The following is a 27052-nucleotide window of genomic DNA, read 5'->3' on the forward strand; positions in this document are numbered from 1 at the left end:
AGGTTCACTCACTTTATTGTTTACAGTAATAACACATACCTTTCGCTTTCCAACATTTCTCCTTTTCTTAAAAGCCTTCAGAGGATTTCTAATAACTTTACTTTTACTCATTATTATACTTCAACAAAACAGAGACTCAAGAAACAGAATTAATTACGAATATTTTCGAGATAACGACAGAGTAAATAAACATGAAACAATCGACAATCACACCAGGGGTATGTATTGAACCATCACAGGTTAGCCACAACACATACTTTATCTCACATCACTAAAATGTACCTGATGAACACAGACGTTAATAATAACACCATCTGACAGCAGTTTAACAGCGCCAGAGTGGGTCACGCCCATGTAGAACACATTTCAAAAAAAATTTAAAAATAGTTGCAGTCTTCGGAATTGAATAAATTATATATCTATTAAAAGGTAATAGTCTGCAGATTCAGAAAACGCAAAAAAGTAGAAATTGAACTTTTCATGATTTTGAGCCTTTCCGGGGCCCCATAACACACTTAGAATTATTTGTGACTGTGTACATAAAATTACGACCTAGCAGGCAATTGAGCATTTTATTTTGAGAATAATTCTAATGGTTCAAATGGCTCTGAGCACTATGGGACTTAACTTCTGAGGTCATCAGTCCCCTAGAACTTAGAACTAATTAAACCTAACTAACCTAAGGACACCACACACATCCATGCCGTAGTTGTCGCGCGGTTCCAGACTGTAGCGCCTAGAACCGCTCGGCCACCCTGGCCGGCTGAGAATAATTGCCGCATGTAACGATGTGCGAAAGACATTGACAGTTTCACTTGTACTCGTATATCTGCACTGAATCACTTTAAAATATACTTTATTAAAGTCTTCTCTCATTACAGTCGCAGATGGAACGCGAGAAAAATAATTTCTTGTTGCATCTGTGTTTGTTGTTAGTCTAATTTCTTTTCTTCTCGAACAGTACAAGTTCGATCCTGTAGAGTAATTGTAGCCTCAGATCTGCAGGTCTGTTCCAATAGCTTCGCGCAAAACAAACGGCTTCCTCTTCGAAATGTCGACCAGCTACGATATTTTAGTATTTACGTTACATTGCCCCACCAGTCATACCAGGTAACCATTGACACAGTCCTTCCTCTGCGCTCACGATGACCTACGAAACAATTGACTCGAACGTGGCGCGACCTGTTGTTATTATGTGCAGGAACTCCCCGAGGTACGCGGTGCAGCCGCCGCCAGCACTGCCGACTTCGCTGACACTGGCAGTGGCCATATTGCTGCTGGGTGTCTTGGCGAGCAATGGCTGTGGAGGAGGTTTCACGCCACCTGCAGCCTGTCCACCGGCGCAGTTCTGGATGGGGAAAGCCCGCCCACTCGAGTGGGCCAAGTGTCCTGTGGACTGCAGGTGCTCGAGCACGGACGTCCAGCTGTGGTGCTCTGGGTCAGGCCTGCCCGAGCTGGTCGACGCTGACGCCACGTATCTTGAAACAATGGTCGTCGAGGGCGTCGGAATTCTCAAACTGCAGGCTCACCACTTCGGCCACCTGACCCGCCTGGTGGATCTAACCTTATCTAATGGACGAATCTCTGAGGTCAGTGCGGCGCGAAAGTCCCACGTCGATAGTCGCAACTGGGGTCACAAAGCCAATGTACAGTGGTCCATATTCGGCACATGGTCTACGAAAACCATTTCTCCGCTCATGTTCCTGCTTTTATTGGTATACAGGACGGACATATACACTCGTACAATGACCTCAATGGCAAACATAGTAAAAACGGATGTATATATTAGCTCTACAACTTTGCTTCCGCCGTTTTTTCTCGATGTTCGGGGCTTTATTGTGGAAAACTTACAAAAAAAATTCATTCGTAGTATTGCCCATCGCTGACCACTACATTGTCCCATCTTTCGGTTAGCATACGAATCCTGTGGAAGAAAACTGGGCTTCTTTTGTGGGGATCCATGAATCGATTCAATTTTGCACTTCTTCATACGATTGGAAGTGCTGGACAGCCAGTCTGTATGCCTCTGATCGGAAAAGGTGGTAGTCAGCAACGTATGGAGAATACGGCGGGAGGGATAGGACTTCTCATTTCAACGTTTCCACGTATACTTTGACGGGTTTTGTGACATGGGGTCGAGCACTGACCTGCCGCCGTTGGATAAGCAGCTGAGCAGCAAGTCGTATACTCCTAGCTCACTCATTTGTTACATAGTTTAATTATTAATTTCTTTGCGTGTTTTTGGTTCTTGCATTGTTTAATTCATAAATTTCGGGCGTATTATAGTATTTGAGAGTGTAGCATCGTGTTTTAGTACCTGAATAGTGTAATTTCGCTTAGCCTCCTTCCGCCGCCGAGCAGTGTCAGCAGTGCGCAAGTAGCAGCATTACTGCATTTACTAGGCAATCTTGTATTTTAATAACCGTTTAAATTTTGTCGATTTGTTTGCGCTCTCTGTAGATTAGTTCAGACGTTCTTTGCAAAACAGTTTTTAGCATGGATAGGGACTGCAACTGCTGTGTTCGGATGCAGGCTGAGTTGGCATCCCTTCGCTCCCAGCTTCAGGCAGTGTTGGCTTCAGTCACACAGCTTGAGGCTGTTGCCAGTGGGCATCACTGTGGGGGTCGGGATGGGGGTTTGTCGGGGACGGCCAGCTCGTCCCACGCATCCCCTGATCGGACTACGACTGTGGTTGCCCGGGATACTGCCCGCATTGAGGCTGATCCCTCACCTGTGGTAGAGTGGGAGGTCGTTTCAAGGTGTGGCAGGGGGCGAAAGACATTCCGGAGGGCTGAACGGAAAGCCTCTCCAGTTTGTCTGACGAACCGGTTTCAGGCTCTGTCTCAGGCTGATACTGATCTTCAGCCTGACATGGCTGCTTGTCCTGTTCCAGAGGTTGCCCCTCAGTCTGCAAGATCCGGGCAGTCGCAGAGGGTGGGCTTACTGGTAGTTGGGAGCTCCAACGTCAGGCGCGTAATGGGGCCCCTTAGGGAAATGGCAGCAAGAGAGGGGAAGAAAACCAATGTGCACTCCGTGTGCACACCGGGGGGAGTCATTCCAGATGTGGAAAGGGTCCTTCCGGATGCCATGAAGGGTACAGGGTGCACCCATCTGCAGGTGGTCGCTCATGTCGGCACCAATGATGTGTGTCGCTATGGATCGGAGGAAATCCTCTCTGGCTTCCGGCGGCTATCTGATTTGGTGAAGACTGCCAGTCTCGCTAGCAGGATGAAAGCAGAGCTCACCATCTGCGGCATCGTCGACAGGACTGACTGCGGACCTTTGGTACAGAGCCGAGTGGAGGGTCTGAATCAGAGGCTGAGACGGTTCTGCGACCGTGTGGGCTGCAGATTCCTCGACTTGCGCCATAGGGTGGTGGGGTTTCGGGTTCCGCTGGATAGGTCGGGAGTCCACTACACGCAACAAGCGGCTACACGGGTAGCAGGGGTTGTGTGGCGTGGGCTGGGCGGTTTTTTAGGTTAGATGGCCTTGGGCAAGTACAGAAAGGGCAACAGCCTCAACGGGTGCGGGGCAAAGTCAGGACATGCGGGGACCAAGCAGCAATTGGTATTGTAATTGTCAACTGTCGAAGCTGCGTTGGTAAAGTACCGGAACTTCAAGCGCTGATAGAAAGCACCGAAGCTGAAATCGTTATAGGTACAGAAAGCTGGCTTAAGCCAGAGATAAATTCTGCCGAAATTTTTACAAAGGTACAGACGGTGTTTAGAAAGGATAGATTGCATGCAACCGGTGGTGGAGTGTTCGTCGCTGTTAGTAGTAGTTTATCCCGTAGTGAAGTAGAAGTGGATAGTTCCTGTGAATTATTATGGGTGGAGGTTACACTAAACAACCGAACTAGGTTAATAATTGGCTCCTTTTACCGACCTCCCGACTCAGCAGCATTAGTGGCAGAACAACTGAGAGAAAATTTGGAATACATTTCACATAAATTTTCTCAGCATGTTATAGTCTTAGGTGGAGATTTCAATTTACCAGATATAGACTGGGACACTCAGATGTTTAGGACGGGTGGTAGGGACAGAGCATCGAGTGACATTATACTGAGTGCACTATCCGAAAATTACCTCGAGCAATTAAACAGAGAACCGACTCGTGGAGATAACATATTGGACCTACTGATAACAAACAGACCCGAACTTTTCGAATCTGTATGTACAGAACAGGGAATCAGTGATCATAAGGCCGTTGCAGCATCCCTGAATATGGAAGTTAATAGGAAAATAAAAAAAGGGAGGAAGGTTTATCTGTTTAGCAAGAGTAATAGAAGGCAGATTTCAGACTACCTAACAGATCAAAACGAAAATTTCTGTTCCGACACTGACAATGTTGAGTGTTTATGGAAAAAGTTCAAGGCAATCGTAAAATGCGTTTTAGACAGGTACGTGCCGAGTAAAACTGTGAGGGACGGGAAAAACCCACCGTGGTACAACAACAAAGTTAGGAAACTACTGCGAAAGCAAAGAGAGCTCCACTCCAAGTTTAAACGCAGCCAAAACCTCTCAGACAAACAGAAGCTAAACGATGTCAAAGTTAGCGTAAGGAGGGCTATGCGTGAAGCGTTCATTGAATTCGAAAGTAAAATTCTATGTACCGACTTGACAGAAAATCCTAGGAAGTTCTGGTCTTACGTTAAATCAGTAAGTGGCTCGAAACAGCATATCCAGACACTACGGGATGATGATGGCATTGAAACAGAGGATGACACGCGTAAAGCTGAAATACTAAACACCTTTTTCCAAAGCTGTTTCACAGAGGAAGACCGCACTGCAGTTCCTTCTCTAAATCCTCGCACAAACGAAAAAATGGCTGACATCGAAATAAGTGTCCAAGGAATAGAAAAGCAACTGGAATCACTCAATAGAGGAAAGTCCACTGGACCTGACGGGATACCAATTCGATTCTACACAGAGTACGCGAAAGAACTTGCCCCCCTTCTAACAGCCGTGTACCGCAAGTCTCTAGAGGAACGGAGGGTTCCAAATGATTGGAAAAGAGCACAGGTAGTCCCAGTCTTCAAGAAGGGTCGTCGAGCAGATGCGCAAAACTATAGACCTATATCTCTTACGTCGATCTCTTGTAGAATTTTAGAACATGTTTTTTGCTCGCGTATCATGTCATTTCTGGAAACCCAGAATCTACTATGTAGGAATCAACATGGATTCCGGAAACAGCGATCGTGTGAGACCCAACTCGCCTTATTTGTTCATGAGACCCAGAAAATATTAGATACAGGCTCCCAGGTAGATGCTATTTTTCTTGACTTCCGGAAGGCGTTCGATACAGTTCCGCACTGTCGCCTGATAAACAAAGTAAGAGCCTACGGAATATCAGACCAGCTGTGTGGCTGGATTGAAGAGTTTTTAGCAAACAGAACACAGCATGTTGTTATCAATGGAGAGACGTCTACAGACGTTAAAGTAACCTCTGGCGTGCCACAGGGGAGTGTTATGGGACCATTGCTTTTCACAATATATATAAATGACTTAGTAGATAGTGTCGGAAGTTCCATGCGGCTTTTCGCGGATGATGCTGTAGTATACAGAGAAGTTGCTGCATTAGAAAATTGTAGCGAAATACAGGAAGATCTGCAGCGGATAGGCACTTGGTGCAGGGAGTGGCAACTGACCCTTAACATAGACAAATGTAATGTATTGCGAATACATAGAAAGAAGGATCCTTTATTGTATGATTATATGATAGCGGAACAAACACTGGTAGCAGTTACTTCTGTAAAATATCTGGGAGTATGCGTACGGAACGATTTGAAGTGGAATGATCATATAAAATTAATTGTTGGTAAGGCGGGTACCAGGTTGAGATTCATTGGGAGAGTGCTTAGAAAATGTAGTCCATCAACAAAGGAGGTGGCTTACAAAACACTCGTTCGACCTATACTTGAGTATTGCTCATCAGTGTGGGATCCGTACCAGGTCGGGTTGACGGAGGAGATAGAGAAGATCCAAAGAAGAGCGGCGCGTTTCGTCACTGGGTTATTTGGTAACCGTGATAGCGTTACGGAGATGTTTAATAAACTCAAGTGGCAGACTCTGCAAGAGAGGCGCTCTGCATCGCGGTGTAGCTTGCTCGCCAGGTTTCGAGAGGGTGCGTTTCTGGATGAGGTATCGAATATATTGCTTCCCCCTACTTATACTTCCCGAGGAGATCACGAATGTAAAATTAGAGAGATTAGAGCGCGCACGGAGGCTTTCAGACAGTCGTTCTTCCCGCGAACCATACGCGACTGGAACAGGAAAGGGAGGTAATGACAGTGGCACGTAAAGTGCCCTCCGCCACACACCGTTGGGTGGCTTGCGGAGTATCAATGTAGATGTAGATGTAGATGTACCTTTACGGCTCTATCGCTGTATTGTGGCAGTTTGTGTTTCAGTGTTGGGCTCGAACGCATCAACTGTTTTCGATAATGATGTCCCGTGACTGTCTTCGTCTGTTTCAGTAGCTGCGGAAAACGTTCTGTCTTCCACCGCCGCCGGCCGGAGTGGCCGAGCGGTTCTAGGCGGTACAGTCTGGAGCCGCGCGACCGCTACGGTCGCAGGTTCGAATCCTGCCTCGGGCATGGATGTGTGTGATGTCCTTAGGTTAGGTAGGTTTAAGTAGTTCTAAGTTCTAGGGGACTGATGACCTCTGATGTTAAGTGCCATAGTGCTCAGAGCCATTTGAACCATTTGAACCATCTTCCACCGGCATGCTGGTCTTCGACACCAAAATCACCTTTCTTAGGGTGTTGAAAACATTCTCTGCACCTTCTTCCACTAATAGTTCCCTCACCATTCGTCTTACCCAGCATTTTAAAAGCCACAGCCGAATATTTCTTCACGTTAAATCAGAAAATTAAAACTTACCGCAAATGGCGAGAAATGGGTACATAAAGTGACGTACTTAATCGAGAATAACCCTATGATGCAATCACAAATCGACTAATATTTTAAGGCATTATGTTTACAGATGCCTAAGCTTATTGTATTACACCTATGACCAACCACCTGAACCCCACTTGCCGCGACTGCCGTCTGTTGCAAAACGGCGGAAGCAAAGTTGAAGACATGATATATATATATATATATATATATATATATATATATATATATATATATATATATATACTACTGGCCATTAAAGTTGCTACACCAAGGCGAAATGCAGACGATAAACGGGTATTCATTGGACAGATATATTCTACTAGAACTGACATGTGATTACATTTTCACGCAGTTTGGGTGCATAGATCCTGAGAAATCAGTACCCAGAACAACCACCTCTGACTGTAATAACGGCCTTGATACGCCTGGGCATTGAGTCAAACAGAGCTTGGATGGCGTGTACAGGTACAGCTGCTGATGCAGCTTCAACACGATACCACAGTTCGTCAAGAGTAGTGACTGGCGTATTGTGACGAGCCAGTTGCTCAGCCACCATTGACCAGACGTTTTCAATTGGTGAGAGATCTGGAGAATGTGTTGGCCAGGGCAGAAGTCGAACATTTTCTGTATCCAGAAAGGCCCGTACAGGACATGCAACATGCGATCGTGCATTGCTGAAATGTAGGGTTTCGCGGGGATCGAATTAAGGGTAGAGCCACGGGTCGTAACAAATCTGAAATTTAACGTCCACTGTTCAAAGTGCCGTCAATGCGAAAAAGTGGTGACCGAGACATGTAACCAATGGCACCCCATACCATCACGCCAGTGATACGCCAGAATGGCGATGACGAATACACGCTTCCAATGTGCGTTCATCGCGATGTCGCCAAACACAGATGCGACCATCATAACCTCGATTCATCCCGAAAAATGACGTTTTGCCATTCGTGCACCCAGGTTCGTCGTTGAGTACACCATCGCAGGCGCTCCTGTCTGTGATGAAGCGTCAAGGGTAACCGCAGCCATGGTCTCCGAGCTGATAGTCCATGCTGCTGCAAACGTCGTCGAACTGTTCGTGCAGATGGTTGTTGTCTTGCAAACGTCCCCATATGTTGACTCAGGGATCGAGATGTGGCTGCACGATCCGTTACAGCCATGCGGATAAGATGCGTGTCACATCGACTCTAGTGATACGAGGCCATTTGGATCCAGCACGTTCCGTATTACCCTCCTGAACCCACCAATTCCACATTCTGATAACAGTCATTGGATCTCGATCAACGCGAGGAGCAATGTCGTGATACGATAAACCGCAATCGCGATAAGCTACAATCGGACCTTTATCAAAGTCGGAAACGTGATGGTACGCGTTTCTCCTCATTAGACGAGGCATCACAGCAACGTTTCGCCAGGCAACGCCGGCCAAGTGCTGTTTGTGTATGAGAAATCGGTTGGAAACTTTCCTCATGTCAGCACGTTGTAGGTGTCGCTACCGGCGCCAACCTTGTGTGAATGCTCTGAAAAGCTTATCATTTGCATATCACAGCATCTTCTTCCTGTCGGTTAAATTTCGCGTCTGTAGCGCGTCATCGTGGTGTAGCAATTTTAATGGCCAGTATTTCTAAGTTTGTTGTCGAGTTCATTACACGATTGTTGGTTGGTTGTTTTGGGGAAGGAGACCAGACAGCGTGGTCATCGGTCTCATCGGATTAGGGAAGGATGGGGAGGGAAGTCGGCCGTGCCCTTTCAGAGGAACCATCCCGGCATTTGCCTGGAGTGATTTAGGGAAATCACGGAAAACCTAAATCAGGATGGCCGGACGCGGGATTGAACCGTCGTCCTCCCGAATGCGAGTCCATCATTACACGAGATTTCAAGTTGAAGGAAATAATTTTTCTTAATATAGGGTGACAATCATTGAACTGTATGAAATAAAATCGTCATAACTTCTGGACGGTTTGCTTTAGGACGTTCAAACTGCACGGTTGACCACGGGGCATGATGGGAATTAGTATGCGCAAACACATCGTTTGGTTTAGCGACGAAGCTCACTTTCATTTGGATGGGATCGTCATAAGCAAAATTGGCGCATATGGGGGACTATGAATCCACGTTTCGCGATCGAGAAGTCTCTTCACCCTCAACCGGTGACTGCGTGGTGTGCAATGTCCTGTCACAGAATGATCAGTTGGACATTCCTCGATGGCACAGTGACTGCCAGAAAATACATGAAGATTTTGGAAGATGATTTCATCCCCATTATCCAAAGTGATTTAAACAAGATGTGGCTCATGCAAGACGGAGCTCGACCCTATCGCAGCAGGAGAGTGTTAGATGACCTGGACGAGGAATTTGGTGGCATTCTGGCTGTGGCGTACCCGGAGGCCACTGGCATGGGCCCCGATTGGCCGCCATATTCCCCGGATCTGAATACATGCAACTTCTGTTTGTGGGGCTACATTAAAGACAAGGTGTGGAGCAATAACTCCAAAACCATTGCTGAGCTGAATACAGCCATTCAGTAGGTTACCGGCAGCATCGATGTTCCGACACTTCAGCGGGTCATGCAGAATTTCGTTATTCGTCTGTGTCACATCATTGCCAATAATGGCAGCCATATCGAACTTGTCATAGCCTAAATCTCAATATCTGTAGTGACGTTTATATGTTGAATAAAGTGTGTGCACCTCGCAGTTTGTAACTAATTTACGTTTTTTCTCATGTAGTTCAATAATTGCCACACTGTACTTAAAGATCACAAATATTAACACGTAGAGTAGCATTGTTTATCGGATATTTTAAACTAACCTGGTAACTGCTGTCATAAAGCATCTGCCCCAGATTTTATTGAGGAGTTCTGTGACACTGTCGCGCTATCCGAACAAACCCAGTGTGTATCGCACGTCTCTTCTTTGATCTTTCTTACATCTAGCCAACTTTCTAGGCTACGCTCACTGACCTGCTATGCTAAACAACTGTCGAAAAGTGCTTTGCGACAAAATATTTATTTGCACTTCCTTAATATTTTTCTTTCTGGCATATGTCTACAAAATCTTTCGATTTGTGAGTTCGTTTCACCTCAAATTATTCTGAACAAGTAATTTTAGATTCTTGACAATAACTGATCGTGTAGCCATGGACTACAGGTCTTTCCGTCCGTTTACATGCTTTACATTACATTTAACTGCATTTGTCAGATTCCAGAATTTCCTGTAATAGCTGTTCACGTGCAACTTTCTCTGCAATTCATAGCCATTTCCCTAATACAAGGTGGCGTAGATAGAAGTAGCCCGTGGAAGTAGAAACGAAATGTAGTGAAATTACAGAACCGGGGACCTGAAGTGGACTTACCACTTATTTACGATGAGAAATACAGTGAAAAATACATGTATAGGAGGTGTTGAAAGTGACCCTCTGCAGCATGAATACAGAGCTGCGCACGTCTAAGCATATTCAGATACAACCGACGTAAAATTAGTTAGCAATGGCGACAGCTTCACGGTTGATATTATCTTTCAGTTCCTGTGTGGATTTGTTTCAAAGATCCGGCGAATATGGTGGCCATAAATGCTCGGTTACAGTTCATTCCTCAGTAAAGATTTCAGGGACTTATTCCAGGGATACCTTAGACGTGTGACATGTTGCCCCATCTTACTGGAAGAAGCAGTTTTGTGTTTCATATTCAATGAGTTGAGCACAAAATGGATCAAATTTCCATGCATCCTTTTTTGAGGGCAGTATTAAAATATATCTGTCCAATGGTGCGGATTCCTGTTACACAGCACCAAACGCCAGATTTTTTTCATCATGGAGTCGTCGCTGACACAATGTTAGTGTTCTCCGTTGCCCAGCACATGACCATGCTTCATCACTCATGATTTATTTGGAGAGGGTCAAATAAACCATCGTTGATGTTATTCAAAAGCCACGTGCAGTAATCTGCACCTTCCTGACTGCCAGCCTCCCGCAACTGCTGCAAGGCCGTCGCACGATATGGCTTCAAATTAAGACTTTTCAGTATCCACGGGCAACTCTTCCTACTCACACGCACCTGTTAGGCCAGTTTACGTGTAGACTTCTTCGTTCTATGAATAATGCTTGAACGAATGTTTGCCCTAATTTCTGATGTTCGGACTGAAGGAATTCTTTGTCTTTTTACATTTTGTGCAGATCCGTAGGTGTGTCAGTTTTTATATAGACTCTGTATTGCTCTCTTTCCTTTCTTAATCGAAACTGTTTCAACATATGCTTCTGCAATTGCAATTCTTTCATCTGTCGAGAAAGTCATTTTGCAGACCGCAAAGATAAACGTCTAACTTCACTGATCAAATAAACTGAAATGCTGACAGAAGAATGCTGTTGTTGTTGTTGTGGTCTTCAGTCCTGAGACTGGTTTGATGCAGCTCTCCATGCTACTCTATCCCGCGCAAGCCTCTTCATCTCCCAGTATTTACTGCAACCCACATCCTTCTGAATCTGCTTAGTGTATTCATCTCTTGGTCGCCCTCTACGATTTTTACCCTCCACACTGCCCTCCAATGCTAAATTTGTGATTCCTTGATGCCTCAGAACATGTCCTACCAACCGGTCCCTTCTTCTTGTCAAGTTGTGCCACAAACTCCTCTTCTCCCCAATCCTATTCAATACCTCCTCATTAGTTATGTGATCAACCCATCTAATCTTCAGCATTCTTCTGTAGCACCATATTTCGAAAGCTTCTATTCTCTTCTTGTCCAAACTATTTATCGTCCATGTTTCACTTCCATACATGGCTACACTCCATACAAATACTTTCAGAAACGACTTCCTGACTCTTAAATCTATACTCGATGTTAACAAATTTCTCTTCTTCAGAAACGCTTTCCTTGCCATTGCCAGTCTACATCTTATATCCTCTCTACTTCGACCGTCATCAGTTATTTTGCTCCCCAAATAACAAAACTCCTTTACTACTTTTAGTGTCTCATTTCCTAATCTAGTTCCCTCAGCATCACCCGACTTGATTCGACTGCATTCCATTATCCTCGTTTTGCTTTTGTTGATGTTCATCTTACATCCTCCTTTCAAGACACTGTCCATTCCGTTCAACTGCTGTTCCAAGTCCTTTGCTGTCTCTGACAGAATTACAATGTCATCGGCGAACCTCAACGTTTTTATTTCTTCTCAATGGATTTTAATACCTACTCCGAATTTTTGTTTTGTTTCCTTTACTGCTTGCTCAATATACTGATTGAAAAACATCGGGGACAAGCTACAACCCTGTCTCACTCCCTTCCCAACCGCTGCTTCCCTTTCATGCCCCTCGACTCTTATAACTGCCATCCGGTTTTTCTACAAATTGTAAATAGCCTTTCGCTCCCTGTATTTTACCCCTGCCACCTTCAGAATTTGAAAGAGAGTATTCCAGTCAACATTGTCAAAAGCTTTCTCTAAGTCTACAAATGCTAGAAACGTAGGTTTGCCTTTCATTAATCTATTTTCTAAGATAAGTCGTAGGGTCAGTATTGCCTCACGTGTTCCAACATTTCTACGGAATCCAAACTGATCTTCCCCGAGGTCGGCCTCTACCAGTTTTTCTATTCGTCTGTAAAGAATTCGCGTTAGTATTTTGCAGCTGTGACTTATTAAACTGATAGTTCGGTAATTTTCACATCTGTCAACACGTGGTTTCTTTGGGATTGGAATTATTATATTCTTCTTGAAGTCTGAGGGTATTTCTCCTGTCTCATAGATCTTGCTCACCAGATGGTAGAGTTTTGTCAAAACTGGCTCTCCCAAGGCCGTCAATAGTTCCAATGGAATGTTGTCTACTCCCGGGGCCTTGTTTCGACTCAGGTCTTTCAGTGCCCTGTCAAACTCTTCACGCAATATCGTATCTCCCATTTCATCTTCATCTACATCCTCTTCCATTTCCATAATATTGTCCTCAAGTACATCGCCCTTGTATAGACCCTCTATATACTCCTTCCACCTTTCTGCTTTCCCTTCTTTGCTAAGAACTGGGTTTCCATCTGAGCTCTTGATATTCATACAAGTGGCTCTCTTTTCTCCAAAAGTCTCTTTAATTTTCCTGTAGGCAGTATCTATCTTGCCCCTAGTGAGATAAGCCTCTACATCCTTACATTTGTCCTCTAGTCATTTTGCACTTCCTGTCAATCTCATTTTTGAGACGTTTGTATTCTTTTTTGCCTGCTTCATTTACTGCGTTTTTATATTTTCTCCTTTCATCAATTAAATTCAATACTTCTTCTGTTACCCAAGGATTTCTACTAGCCCTCGTCTTTTTACCTACTTGATCCTCTGCTGCCTTCACAACTTCATCCCTCAGAGCTACCCATTCTTCTTCTACTGTATTTCTTTCCCCAATTCCTGTCAGTTGTTCCCTTATGCTCTCCCTGTAATTCTGTACAACCTCTGGTTTAGTCAGTTTATCCAGGTCCCATCTCCTTAAATTCCCACCTTTTTGCGGTTTCTTCAGTTTTAATCTACAGTTCATAACCAATAGATTGTGGTCAGAGTCCACATCTGCCCCTGGAAATGTCTTACAACTTAAAACCTGTTCCTAAATCTCTGCCTTACCATTATATATCTATCTGATACCTTCTAGTATCTCTAGGATTCTTCCATGTATACAACCTTCTTTTATGATTCTTGAACCAAGTGTTAGTTATGATTAAATTATGCTCTGTGCAAAATTCTACCAGACGGCTTCCTCTTTCATTTCTCTCCCCCAATCCATATTCACCCACTATGTTTCCCTCTCTCCCTGTTCCTACTCTCGAATTCCAGTCACCCATGACCATTAAATTTTTGTCACCCTTCACTATCTGAATAATTTCTTTTATTTCATCATACATTTCTTCAATTTCTTCGTCATCTGCAGAGCTAGTTGGCATATAAACTTGCACTACTGTGGTAGGCGTGGGCTTCGTATCTATCTTTGCCACAATAATGCGTTCACTATACTGTTTGTAGTAACTTACCCGCATTCCTATTTTCCGATTCATTATTAAACTTACTCCTGCATTACCCCTATTTGATTTTGTGTTTATAATCCTGTAGTCACCTGACCAGAAGTCTTGTTCCTCCTGCCACCGAACTTCACTAATTCCCACTATATCTAGCTTTAACCTATCCATTTCACTTTTTAAATTTTCTAACCTACCTGCCAGATTAAGGGATCTGACATTCCACACTCCGATCCGTAGAACGCCAGTTTTCTTTCTCCTGATAACGACGTCCTCTTGAGTAGTCCCCGCCCGGAGATCCGAATGGGGGACTATTTTAACTCCGGAGTATTTTACCCAAGAGGACGCCATCGTCATTTAACCATACAGTAAAGCTGCATGCCCTCGGGAAAAATTACGGCTGTAGTTTGCCCTTGCTTTCAGCCGTTCGCAGTACCAGCACAGCAAGGCCGTTTTGGTTAATGTTACAAGGCCAGATCAGTCAATCATCCAGACTGTTGCCCCTGCAACTACTGAAAAAGCTGCTGCCCCTCTTCAGGAACCACACGTTTGTCTGGCCTCTCAACAGATACCCCTCCGTTGTGGTTGCACCTACGGTACGGCCATCTATATCGCTGAGGCACGCAAGCCTCCCCACCAACGACAAAGTCCATGGTTCCTGCTAACAATTGATTATTCCATAAAACTGTGCATTGTTGTAGCTGTTTACTCTGTTTCAGAAGTCGAAATACTGCGTTCATTTTTTTTTTAATTGCCATACCCCGTCTGTTACCCTCCTCCTATACAACAGCGTCATGTCTCAGCAGGGCATGCCACATTGGCTTCACGCGCAGACTGCTCGCGAAACTGCGTGACGTCATAAGGAATTCGCGAGGCGAGAAGCGGGAGTCCCAGATTTCTCTGTTGAAATGCAGTTGCTTCTTAGCTGTTCTTGTTGCTGGCCGCTATGGACGAAAGCAAAAATCATTGTGCTGCTGCTGAATGCAAAAATACATCGTATAAAACTGCGGAAATCGGTTTTCATGGATTTCCGAAAGACAGAGAACTACAACGCAAATGCGTATCACGCTGTAAAAGAGCTATCTGATCATGTTAATGTGAGTAATGCAAGAATTTTTTTCAGATCGTTTCCTTCCCGAAGATTATGAACGGGACTTAAAAAAGGAGCTTCTGGGTTGGCTTTTGGGAAGAGAATTAAAAGGTGACGTGCCGTCACAAAAAATTCCAGATTGGCATGGAAAAGCATTCGAGGGTGTCGCAAGCACCAGCAAGGATAACACACAGGCAATTGCCAGACATTCATTCTCTTTAGAAACACTTTACTACGTGTTATCGAATTTGGAATTATTCGCGCATTAGTTTTTATAGTGATTACAAAGGTTTCATTTTTAATAATAATAATAATAATAATAATAGTGTTATTCTAAAATAGACTTGTATTATTAATAGATGACATCAGCAACAGCACGAAAGAGAAACCTCATCAGTCGGCCCGCACAGAGGTTGTTTTTGACGTAGAAGTCACGGCAAAAGAGCAAATAGACAGATTAAAAACTGAAGTACAACTGCTGAGGAAAGAAAACTACGCTTTGAAAAGAAGTAACAAGGTCCTGAAAGCCAAGTGTTGGAAGTACGCAATGGAAGTAAAGATATGTGTTTCATCGGCTACAAAACAACAAATTGGAGACACTGTAGACAGGCTTTTATCTCAGCGTTTCACAGCAGGCCGGATTAGATCTTTTCCTAGTATTAAAAAGAGAGTTAAGTGGGGCGCAAAAGATATTGCTGATGCTCTCATTTTAAGAGCCTTCTCACCGAAAGCGTACACTTGATTGCGGAAAAAGAATTACCCTTTTCCTTATCGGTTAATACTTCAGAAGCGGGTCAAACAATTCAAGTGCAGGCCTGGAATTCTGAAATAAGTGCTGTATCTTATGAAAGCTAGGACAGAAACATTCAAACCCTTAGAAAATGTAGGAGTCCTATGTTCTGACGAGATGAATATAGATGATCGTGTTTGCTGTGATTCATTAGATGTAATTTTAGGACCAAACAAAAACGTTATGGAGGTCGTGGTTCGTGTTTTGTTGGCATCATGGAAACAGCCTGTATATTTTGACTTTGATAGTAGCATGACTAGTGAATTACTCCTAAATATTATAAACCAGTTGGAAGCGGGTGGAACCCAAATTGCAGCAGTAATTTGTAAAATGCGAGGCAAGAACTCAAAGGTCTGGAAGGAGGTTGGTGTTCCCTCCACAAAAACCCTGCTTTCCACATCCTATGCATCCATGGAGAAGAATGAGCTTTCTGTGATGTCCCAGATTTGCTGAACTTGCGTAGGAACAATGTTTTCGAAGATGGAGTAATTCTGCCCGACATCAGTCTTGAACAAGAAGCTTCGTGAAAATCTGTTAGCGACACAGAGCAGTGATTTAAGCATCATACATCACATTACAGAGGTTCATGTAGAAATCAAAGACGACGACCTCTGCGGAACGTACGAATGGCAGCACAGCTGTTTCCGCACCGTTGTGCCCGAGCTGTTAAATACCTGCTAAACAGAAAACGAAGGAAATTTAATTGAACTGGTCAATGAAACATTAGATGTTTTAAACTCAGGGATTCATAAGGGTGACAAGGCTCCTCTTAGAAGTAGCCATGGCCTTAATTTTCGAACACAGGAGAACACACTAAAGCGCTTCATCGAGGATGATGTGTCGGCAGCTGGGCCAACACCTTGTAGGTCGAGATGGCTGAAAATGCACGCTAGACTAACGCAGACGGGCGTGAAGTACTGGAACAGGCTACGTAATTAATGCTATGAAGAAAAGTACGTAGCTGGATTAATACTTATCTTTAATCAATCATTGTGGTACATCGCTCTTGACTATACACAGGAGACTTTAATTACAATCACTGTAAGGCTAATGGCGCCTTGCTAGTTCGTAGCCATTAACTTAGCTGAAGGCTATTCTGTCTCTCGGCTAATGAGAGAGAAAGGCTTCGTACATCTAGTCGCTAGCTAGATCGTCCGTCCAACTGGGGCGAGTGCTTGTTCGTATCACGAGACCTGCCTTGTGGTGGCGCTAGGTCTGCGATTACACAGTGGCGACACGCGGGTCCGACATGTACTAAATGGACCGCGGCCGATTTAATCTACCACCTAGCAAGTGTGGTGTCTGGCGGTGACACCATATTCCTCCCCCGCAAATCGGCGAACGGTCGTGAGATAAGGCTTCCGCCCGCCGTGGGGAGGACCCCATGTTGACGTATGCGATGAGGTGGGGAGCCTAACAACAGGCGAGGCTGTGCCACCCGCACCCGGCCATTCGGTCCGAGGGGGGCTAGGAAACGCCTGAAAACCTAGTCCAGGGTGCACGTCAACATGCGGTGTATGCGCCCGTAAAGAAACAGGAGGGGCCGAAGGGTCGACCTCCATTGCGTCGGGGTAGCCGACGCGCGATGACGTCATGTGGTCCGGAGCGGTCGGGAGTTCCATGGCGGAGGACAGCTGGTCACGGGAAGCGATCGGCGGCGCGTGACCCTGAGAGGCGCATGGCGGCTGCAGCGAAGCGTCGAATGCGGGCGGCGCCGGCGGGAGTACCGGCGGCGGCGGCGGCGGCGGCGGCGGCGGCGGCTGCGGCGGCGGCGGCTGCGGCTGCTGCGGCGGCGCGTCGCCATGGGGCAAAATGGAAGGCATTGACGGTAACACCTGGGGATGAGGCGAGCCAGTAGATGGGCCCCCAGGGCGCTGACCGGACGGCACCGTCGCTGAAAGCAGACGGGGAGCGGCAGAACCCGTGCGACGACAGAGGCGCAGCTGATTGAGATGCCGACGCACCTCACCAGAGGGCCCCAAAACCAAATACATCGCGCGGCCGAGGCAGCGAAGAATGCGCCCTGCGAGCCAACGCCGTGAACCTCGATAGTTGCGATAAAATACAACGTCGCCTGGAGCAAAAGCAGGAGTCTGCCGCTGCACAGGAACCTGATGCGGCGGATGCAGCAAAGACATCAAGGTGTGATGAGGACGACCATGGAGCAACTCAGCCGGCGAGCGACCATCTCGGGGCTGAGAGCGATACGAAGACAAAAAGAGCAACAATGCGTCCTCCCGAGAATGCGACTCTTTCAATTTCAACATCTGTGACTTGAAAGTCCGGACCAATCGTTCAGCGGCACCGTTTGACTGAGGCGAAAACGGCGCGGATGTCAGATGTTGAATACCATTGGCCTGGCAGAATGACAAATTCTGCGGACATGAATTGTGGGCCATTGTCGGAAACAATAGTCTGCGGAAGACCTTCAATACAAAAGATAGCAGACAACGCTTGGATGGTGGCGGAGGACGTCGTGGAAGACATCCGGACAACAAATGGAAAATTACTGAAGGCGTCGACCAGAACCAACCATCGAGCATTCCAGAATGGACCAGCAAAATCAATGTGCAAGCGTTGCCAAGGGGAAGTGGCTTTTGGCCATGCAAAGACTCTCCGCGGCGGCGCGGGTTGGTGTTCGGCACACGTCATGCAAGAAGAACACATTCGTAATCGCAGCATCTATTCCGAACCAAGTACAGTGCTGACGAGCAAGTTGTTTCGTTCGCACTATACCCCAATGTCCTTGGTGAAGAAGCCGTAAGACAGAGGACTGTAACGAACGTGGGACCACGACTCGGGACTGATCATTATCAGAACGCAACAACAAAACACCACGTCGAACAAAAAGGCTCTCCTTGTGAGCAAAAAATCTGCGAACCAACGGATCCTCGATCCGAGACTTTGACAAAGGCCATTGCGTAGCAACAAAACGCAAAACAGTAGCAAGGACAGGGTCAGCAGCTGTGGCGGTAGCTACACGACGAAAATCAATCGGAAACGATTCGACCACTTCATCTGTTTCCGAATCAAGGAACATGCAAGCAAGTTCGGAAGAATCGAATGCTTTATCCTCAGCAACAGGCAAACGGGACAACGCATCGGCGTTTCCGTGCTTAGCAGTGGACCGATACAAGATATCGTAGCGGTACTGCGAGAGAAAAATAGACCAGCGAATGAATTTCTGCGCTGTACGTGGAGGTACAGGCTTGTTCGGATGAAAAAGCGATGTCAAAGGTTTGTGGTCTGTGATGATGGTAAAGTGACGACCACACAAGAAATCATGGAACTTAGTAACACCAAACACGAGAGCCAAAGCTTCTTTATTTGTGAGTAATGTCGTTGCGCAGACGAGAGCAATTTTGACGCAAAGGCAATAGGGCGATCATGCGAGCCAACTTTGTGCGCTAGCACAGCACCGATCCCGAAATCCGATGCATCTACCATCAACAAAAGGGGTTTCCGGGGATCGAAAGGCGTGAGGCAAGTATTAGAAAGCAACGCCGATATCAACTGGCGAAAGGCGCGTTCGCATTCCGTCGTCCAGAGAAACGGAACACCTGTACGGCGTAAGCGAGGAAGTGGAGCTGAAATGAAAGAGGCATTGCGCACATTCACTTATACCTTGTGATTCTACATTGTTCAATGTTCTTGCGACCTACGACGCAATGCGTGAGGAACATTGCGCGCTCTGAAAAATTTCGGTTGCGCGTTTACTTTCAGTTCCAAATGTGCTTCACAGTTTTTAGCGCAACCTAAACCCGGTGCAATAATGTCTGCAAATTCTTCACATACACTAGAAACACTGTCTGAAGGCACAGTTTGATTCACTGATAGGACCTTATTTACTATAGACATGTTAAACAACTGAAATAAATCTAAACCAAACAAGTTCACTGCAGTATAAGAACGAAGAACGTAAATTGACACAAGTTTTGTTTGTCCCCTGTATGTTGCAAGAAGGCTGCACTGTCCTAACACAGGAATTGTCTGTCCGGAATAACTTTTTAACTGAACATTTGCGGCACGCAACGGAGGTGCGCCCAGTTGTTTGTACGTGTCGTGATTGAGCAATGAAACTGCAGCTCCGGTATCGAGCTGGAATGGTATCACTTTGCCTTCAAAGTCTAAGTCCACAAAAAGTTTATTGTCCTGCTGACGACAAGAGCGACTGTTTTGTGCAATAGGAATAGACACTGGTACAGAATCACTTGCTAATTGACGTGATTTCCGGCGACGTCGACGCACAGATTTTGTGGGACGAACGTAGTCACTGTTAGAGAAAGTGGCACTGGACGAATCGGAATTAACTACATGAATGTCCATGGGCGAAGGTCCACGATCCTGAGTGTCCTTGGGTCGATTCCGGCGTGAAGCAAAGGGCCTGGAATGATTGTGATTGTCTGATCGGAGCTTTTTCTGGCAAACACTTTGAACATGTCCTTTCCTATTGCAGAAAAAGCAAATAGCTTGGCGTGACGGGCAATGTTCACGCGAATGTCTAGTAGCACACCGCGGGCACGATTTCACTGCATTTGTGGGCTGGCGCGGCACACCTGGTTTATAACGCGGCGGCAGCTGCGTTTGTTTGCGCGAGGGCAGTTGACCGGGCCGCGCAGCTCGCCCGGCGGGCCGGTTAATGTTACACACTGCTGGCGAAGTTTCAAAAGATTCCTGAGCACAGTCAAGTGTGTCTTGTCTATCTAATATGTCGAGCACTTGTTGAAGGGAGGGATTAACTAGTTTCAATATTTGCTCCCGTATGCGAACATCAGAAACGTTCTGTGCAATTGCATCACGTACCATTGTATCTGAATAAGAAAGACCACAGTCACAGTCAAAAGAACACTCCCTAATAAGTCCTTGCAATGTTGCTACCCACTCCCTATTAGTTTGACCGGCCGTACGTTTTGTACGAAAGAACGTATACCGTTTTGCAACCACATTAACTGTTTCTTTGAAATAGGCATCTAAAGCAGACAAAATTTCCTCGTAGGACAGAGTTGCTACGTCGCGTCGGGGAAACAATTTCACTATCACACGGTAGGTGGACACACCAACACAAGAAAGCAAAAACGGCTGCCGCTGATTACCTTGAATTATGTAGGCGGCCAGATGGAAGCCGAACTGTCGGGACCATTCTGGCCACGACTCGTAGTTTGGGTCGTAGTGCCTAAAAGGCGGTGCAACTGCGAGTTGTGGCTGCGGTAGTGGTGAAGCGGCGGCCGCCGCATCGGTTTGAATGGCACGTTGACCCTGGACGAGCTGTCCAAGGGCATCCAATAACGCCTGCGTCTGCTGATTCTGCAAGCGATAAAATTCGGACAGTACATCTGGAGAATGTGGAGAAGCCATGACACAAATACATTAGGGCAAAGTAAAACACAAGATCCTTGGTAGACTCGTCGCCATGTGATGTGTCGGCAGCTGGGCCAACACCTTGTAGGTCGAGATGGCTGAAAATGCACGCTAGACTAACGCAGACGGGCGTGAAGTACTGGAACAGGCTACGTAATTAATGCTATGAAGAAAAGTACGTAGCTGGATTAATACTTATCTTTAATCAATCATTGTGGTACATCGCTCTTGACTATACACAGGAGACTTTAATTACAATCACTGTAAGGCTAATGGCGCCTTGCTAGTTCGTAGCCATTAACTTAGCTGAAGGCTATTCTGTCTCTCGGCTAATGAGAGAGAAAGGCTTCGTACATCTAGTCGCTAGCTAGGTCGTCCGTCCAACTGGGGCGAGTGCTTGTTCGTATCACGAGACCTGCCTTGTGGTGGCGCTAGGTCTGCGATTACACAGTGGCGACACGCGGGTCCGACATGTACTAAATGGACCGCGGCCGATTTAATCTACCACCTAGCAAGTGTGGTGTCTGGCGGTGACACCACAGAGGATGTGGGAAAAAGCAATCTCTGTTGGCGTTCCAGAAGAGTTTCATAATTTCAGTAAACTCTGTTTGGACTTAACAGTGGCATAAAAAATATGGCAGCTTTGTATATCTTTCAGGCTAAACCAATACTGCTTTGAGGACTTTTTTTCTAAAATACGTAGTTGGTTGGTTGGTTGGTTTGGGGAAGGAGACCAGACAGCGTGGTCATCGGTCTCATCGGATTAGGGAAGGATTGGGAAGGAAGTCGGCCGTGCCCTTTCAGAGGAACCATCCCGGCATTTGCCTGGAGTGATTTAGGGAAATCACGGAAATCCTAAATCAGGATGGCCGGACGCGGGATTGAACCGTCGTCCTCCCGAATGCGAGTCCAGTGTCTAACCACTGCGCCACCCCGCTCGGTAAAATTCGTGGTCTGGGGGCATTTTACAACTACCCAACACTTTTCGACGTGAAAAATAGAATGCGACTTCTAATACTGACTGGAAATACAAAAGACTTCCCTTTTCGGTAAATACATCGGTTTGGAGAGTACTAGTGAGGTGCTGTCACATGTTTCTCCGACTGAGGAAACTAAAGAGGACTTAATAAAATGCATCATAGGCGAGTTGCGTATTAACATAACCGGAAATATGACAGCTGATTTGGGCTGCACTAATTTCAGCGAACAAGAGAACTAAATCCGTTGCAGTTTCCTAGTGATGAACCAGCAACGAGTGATGACTGTCAATCCCAAGATACATTTCAAAATCTTACGGGCTACATAGCATTTAAATACAAGCACATTGATAGTTCCTTGGGGTACATCAAACACAAACTTCTTCCGGATATATCAGAGGTAATGACTGTATTTCCGTAATCCCCAGAGGTTCTCTCACTTCTCCTTCAACTGACAGGAGTTCGAACTGATGTTATGCAGTTTTCATGGGCGACATGTGGCTAAGCGTGAGGGAGTGATGCAAAAGTTAATTTCTACAATAACCTCATGTATCACAAAGTGGTTTCTCTGTACTAAGGGCAACACCCTTCATTAGAATAAGACATCTGAACACAAAAGATATAGCAGAGAACATAAACTTGCCGTGAAGAAAAATCTTCACTGGGCTTCGTCCTCATCGTCGTGACCTACTGTGAGTAGCTATGAATGCAGTGATGTATCCTGGTTCTTAATATTACGTCTTTGAAGATGACTGCTATTATAACATACCAGTGTTTATTTCTATCATCTTAGATATAAGCGATACTTAATCATTTGCGTCAACACTTAACAACAACCAACTGGTGAAGCTGGTGTGACTGTCACGCTATTCCAGATGACGTCACACGTGTTAGCCAATAGCAGCGTGACTCCCCGGAACGGCCTACCTGATTGTTTCTAGTTGCTTTGATGTCTCTGTCGGGTCATTTTGTGTGTCGTGGGCAGTAACAGTCCGATGTATCGTGGCTAAGGAGAATTGCTGAATAACCCCATCGTCCTAGTCGTACGCGAGGATATCTGCCATTTGCTGATGTTTTGACTGGATAAACTCTTAGAGGTAGGAAAATTAGTGACAATCGCCCATCTAGTCTCGAGAGACAGAAATTATAGTGATAGGGGTGATGGCATGCATACTATCCCTGACGTTGGGTGCATTGCCCGAGGTTCCCCCAAAAGATTTTCATTATCGTTAATGCGAGATGATTTCCTTTTATAATTGCTTTTTAAAGTTTCTCACCGGAACCAGTCTCAGTTTAACCGAGAGAACCCTGGCATGTACCCCTGGAAGAGAGAGCGGGTAATTTTGCCACGGGTTGCCATTTTTAAATAACGGCTCGAGGACATTGGCCAGTCGTTCTGATCCAGACTACCTGCAAAGAACCCTTTTCCATGAATAAAACAACATACAGTATCAGAGTCGCTTCTCGAACTTATACGAGGGTGAGTCAAATGAAAACCTTAAATATTTGTTATTGTGCAGAAGTGGTACAAAGCTGTATCACTTTTCAACATAATCTCGCCCACGCTCAATGCAAGTCCTCCAGTGCTTACAAAGGGCATAAATTCCTTTAGAAAAAAATTCTTTTGGTAGTCTGCGCAACCACTCATGGACCGCGTGGCATACCTCTTCATCAGAACGGAACTTCTTTCCTCCTATTGCGTCTTTGAGTGGTCCAAACGTATTGAAATCACTTGCGGCAAGATCTGGTGAGTATGGTGCATGAGGAAGACACTCAAAATGCAGGTCTGTGGTTGTTGCAAGTGTTGTACGGGCAGTGTGGGGCCTTGCATTGTCATGTTCCAAAAGGACACCTGCTGACAGCAATCCACGTCGCTTTGATTTGATTGCAGGCCACAGATGATTTTTTAGGAGATCTTTGTATGATGCACTGGTGGCAGTGGTCCCTCTAGGCATGTAATGCTCCAAAATGAGGCCTTTTTCGTCCCAAAAGAGCGTCAGCATAACCTTCCCTGGTGATGGTTCTGTTCGAAACTACTTTGGTTTTGGTGATGAGGAATGGAACCATTCCTTGCTCGCTCTCTTCCTTTCGAGTTGGTGGAAGTGAACCCAGGTTTCGTCCCTAGTAACGATTCTTGCAACGAAGCCATCACCTTCTCGTTCAAAGGGCCGAAGAAGTTCTTCACAAGCATCAACACGTCGTTCTCACATTTCAGGAGTCAGCTGCAGTGGCACTCATGTTGCAGATACTTTGTGAAACTGGAGAACATCATGCACAATGTGGTGTGCTGACCCATGACTAATGTGTAAACATGCTACAATGTCATTCAGTGTCACTCGGCGGTTTTCCTTCACTATGGCTTCAACTGCTGCAATGTTCTCTGGAGTCACAACTCGTTGTGGCTGACCCGGACGAGGAGCATCTTCCACTGAAGTCACTCCATTTGCGAACTTCCTACTCCATTTGTAGACTTGCTGTGTGACAAACATGCATGACCGTACTGAACCTCCATTCGTCGATGAATTTCAATAGGTTTCACACCTTCACTACGCAAAAACCGAATAACAGAATGCTGTTTTTCCCTGGTGCAAGTGGCAAATGGGGCGGCCATCTTTATACTGATAATGCGACCGTATGTGTGCATCTGTACTATGCTGCCACCTACAGGCCATTCTGCATGCTGTTTGTAGTACGCTTGCCAACTTACAGGATAACGGCGCGAAATTTCTATTTGTTATTACAAATTTAAGGTTTTCATTTGACTCACCCTCGTACTATCCTTATGACGTGGTCTTGCTGTGACGCTTCCATGGACCTACTATTAAATGTAGAGAGGAGTGTGAATTCACCTGAGGAAGCAGCGCTATTTCTGTCCTCAAGATTTCACTACATCTTTCGCTACGGAAACTGTGTGTGTAAGATAACCGTCGTATATAGTCATTGACCCGTTATCATTTTCATGGCGTTCAGCGTCACCTTTTGTGGAGTAGCTAGTAAGACATTTGGTCATTTTTTGTTATAGACGACAAAACAGACAATATGTTTTTCACAGTCACAATTTATTCACGGCTGCTCCAAAATGTAAACGGTTTAGCAAAGCTGTCTGGAGTAAGTTCACGTCCTCGTCATCTACTGAACGCTGCCTATTTCGCAGCAGCTACACTCGCTAATGCAATTGTTAAGTTCAAAGGCCGGCCGCTGTGACCGAGCGGTTCAAGGCGCTTCAGTGCGCGACCGCGCAGCTGCTACGGTCGCAGGTTCGAATGCTGACTCGGGCATGGATGTGCATGATGTCCTTAGGTTAGTTAGGTTTAAGTAGTTCAACGTCTAGGGGACTGATGACCCAGTGGAAACCACAAAACGTGTTCTTATAACGGAGGAGGAATGGACTGGAGCTGCTCCTCCGCTGCGACACCAGAAGGCCAGTCTGCGGTCACTCCCAGTTAATCTTACGGTGAATCTCAGAAGTAGGACTTTCAACAAACTCTGCTCCCTCTAAGGCAAAGCATTACCAAAGTATTTTCGATTTTAAATAACTGCCTAAATAAAAGTCATATTAAAAAACTGGCAAGTCACGAGATACAGTGTGCAAGTCCATTAATCATCTCTCGTTTAAACCCGCTTTTTTTCTGATAAGGAAGTGAACAGGGTGGAATAAGAACATTTAAAACAACCAAGAAAACGTCTCAAATAAGCATTAGTGCATCTCCAGTACGTAATGAGACCTACATCGATCCTCCACAAGAAGACTTGATTGTGCGTTGGAAACGCTACACACGGCTGGACGAAAATAGCTCAGACTTTGACAGAGGACGATATGCGTCTGATTTTATTGACGAAAAACTCTCATCTACAATCATATTAATTTGCAATACAATAATCCTTTAATTAAATACTGTTTAGTAAGAAGTTGAGACCAATGTGTCATTAATATATTTCTCATCTTTCTCAAAAATCAGAATTTATTATTCTCGTGTTAAGCATTTCCCTGTTTCGTTCTCTTGTTCAGTGCCTCTACTGTCAGTGATTAGTTTCTACCTGATTTGTCCACTACTTTATTGGAGTACCTATTTAACTTTTATCAGTGTTGTCACCTTCCAAATGGTTCAAATGGCTCTGAGCACTATGGGACTTAACATCTGCAGTCATCAGTCCCCTAGAACTGAGAACTACTGGGTGATCAAAAAGTCAGTATAAATTTGAAAACTGAATAAATCACGGAATAATGTAGATAGAGAGGTAAAAATTGATACATAGGCTTGGAATGACACGGGGTTTTATTAGAACCAATAAAATACAAAAGTTCAAAAAATGTCCGACAGATGGCGCTTCATCTGATCAGAATAGCAATAATTAGCATAACAAAGTTAGACAAAGCAAAAATGATGTTCTTTACAGGAAATGCTCAATATGTCCACGATAGCTGTAGTCGAGGAATAATGTTGTGAACAGCACTGTAAAGCATGTCTAGAGTTATGGTGAGGCATTGGCGTCGGATGTTGTCTTTCAGCATCCCTAGAGATGTGGGTCGATCACGATACACTTGCGACTTCAGGTAATCCCAAAGCCAATAATCGCACGGACTGAGGTCTTGGGTCCTGGGAGGCCAAGCATGACGAAAGTGGCGGCTGAGCACACGATCATCACCAAACGACGCGCGCAAGAGATCTTTCACGCAATTTTGCTCGAAATGTTGAAGAAACCCAATTTTTACACAAAGTTAATTCTGAAACCGGTTGGGAACGAACAGAATCCTAGAAATTCCAGCGGCGTACCAAAGCTTTTAGACGTCATCAGCTGAGACACGTACCCAGTAGTACTGGTTCGTCACGGCGGTCTACAGAAGTTGTGTTGTGACTTGCCTGTAGAATGTGCCGCCTGCCAGCACCGGTGAACAGTGCAGCGCAATACTTGTGAATCCAGCAGACGATCAACACGGGCAGTGCCAGTCATCCGGCTCTGCCAGTCGA

General features: G+C 45.4%; 1 protein-coding gene across 1 annotated transcript in view; it reads left to right on the plus strand.

The window, feature by feature from the left end:
• The first annotated feature begins 1145 nt into the window (after nucleotides 1–1145).
• The window catches only part of LOC124622751, a 40619-nt gene continuing 14712 nt past the window's right edge, over nucleotides 1146–27052 (plus strand). Inside the window, exon 1 of the mRNA XM_047148539.1 lies at nucleotides 1146–1589. Coding sequence (XP_047004495.1) covers nucleotides 1146–1589 — 444 coding nt within the window. The remainder of the gene's footprint in view (nucleotides 1590–27052) is intronic.

This window comes from Schistocerca americana, chromosome 7 (genome assembly GCF_021461395.2).
Source record: "Schistocerca americana isolate TAMUIC-IGC-003095 chromosome 7, iqSchAmer2.1, whole genome shotgun sequence".
NCBI lineage: Eukaryota > Metazoa > Arthropoda > Insecta > Orthoptera > Acrididae > Schistocerca > Schistocerca americana.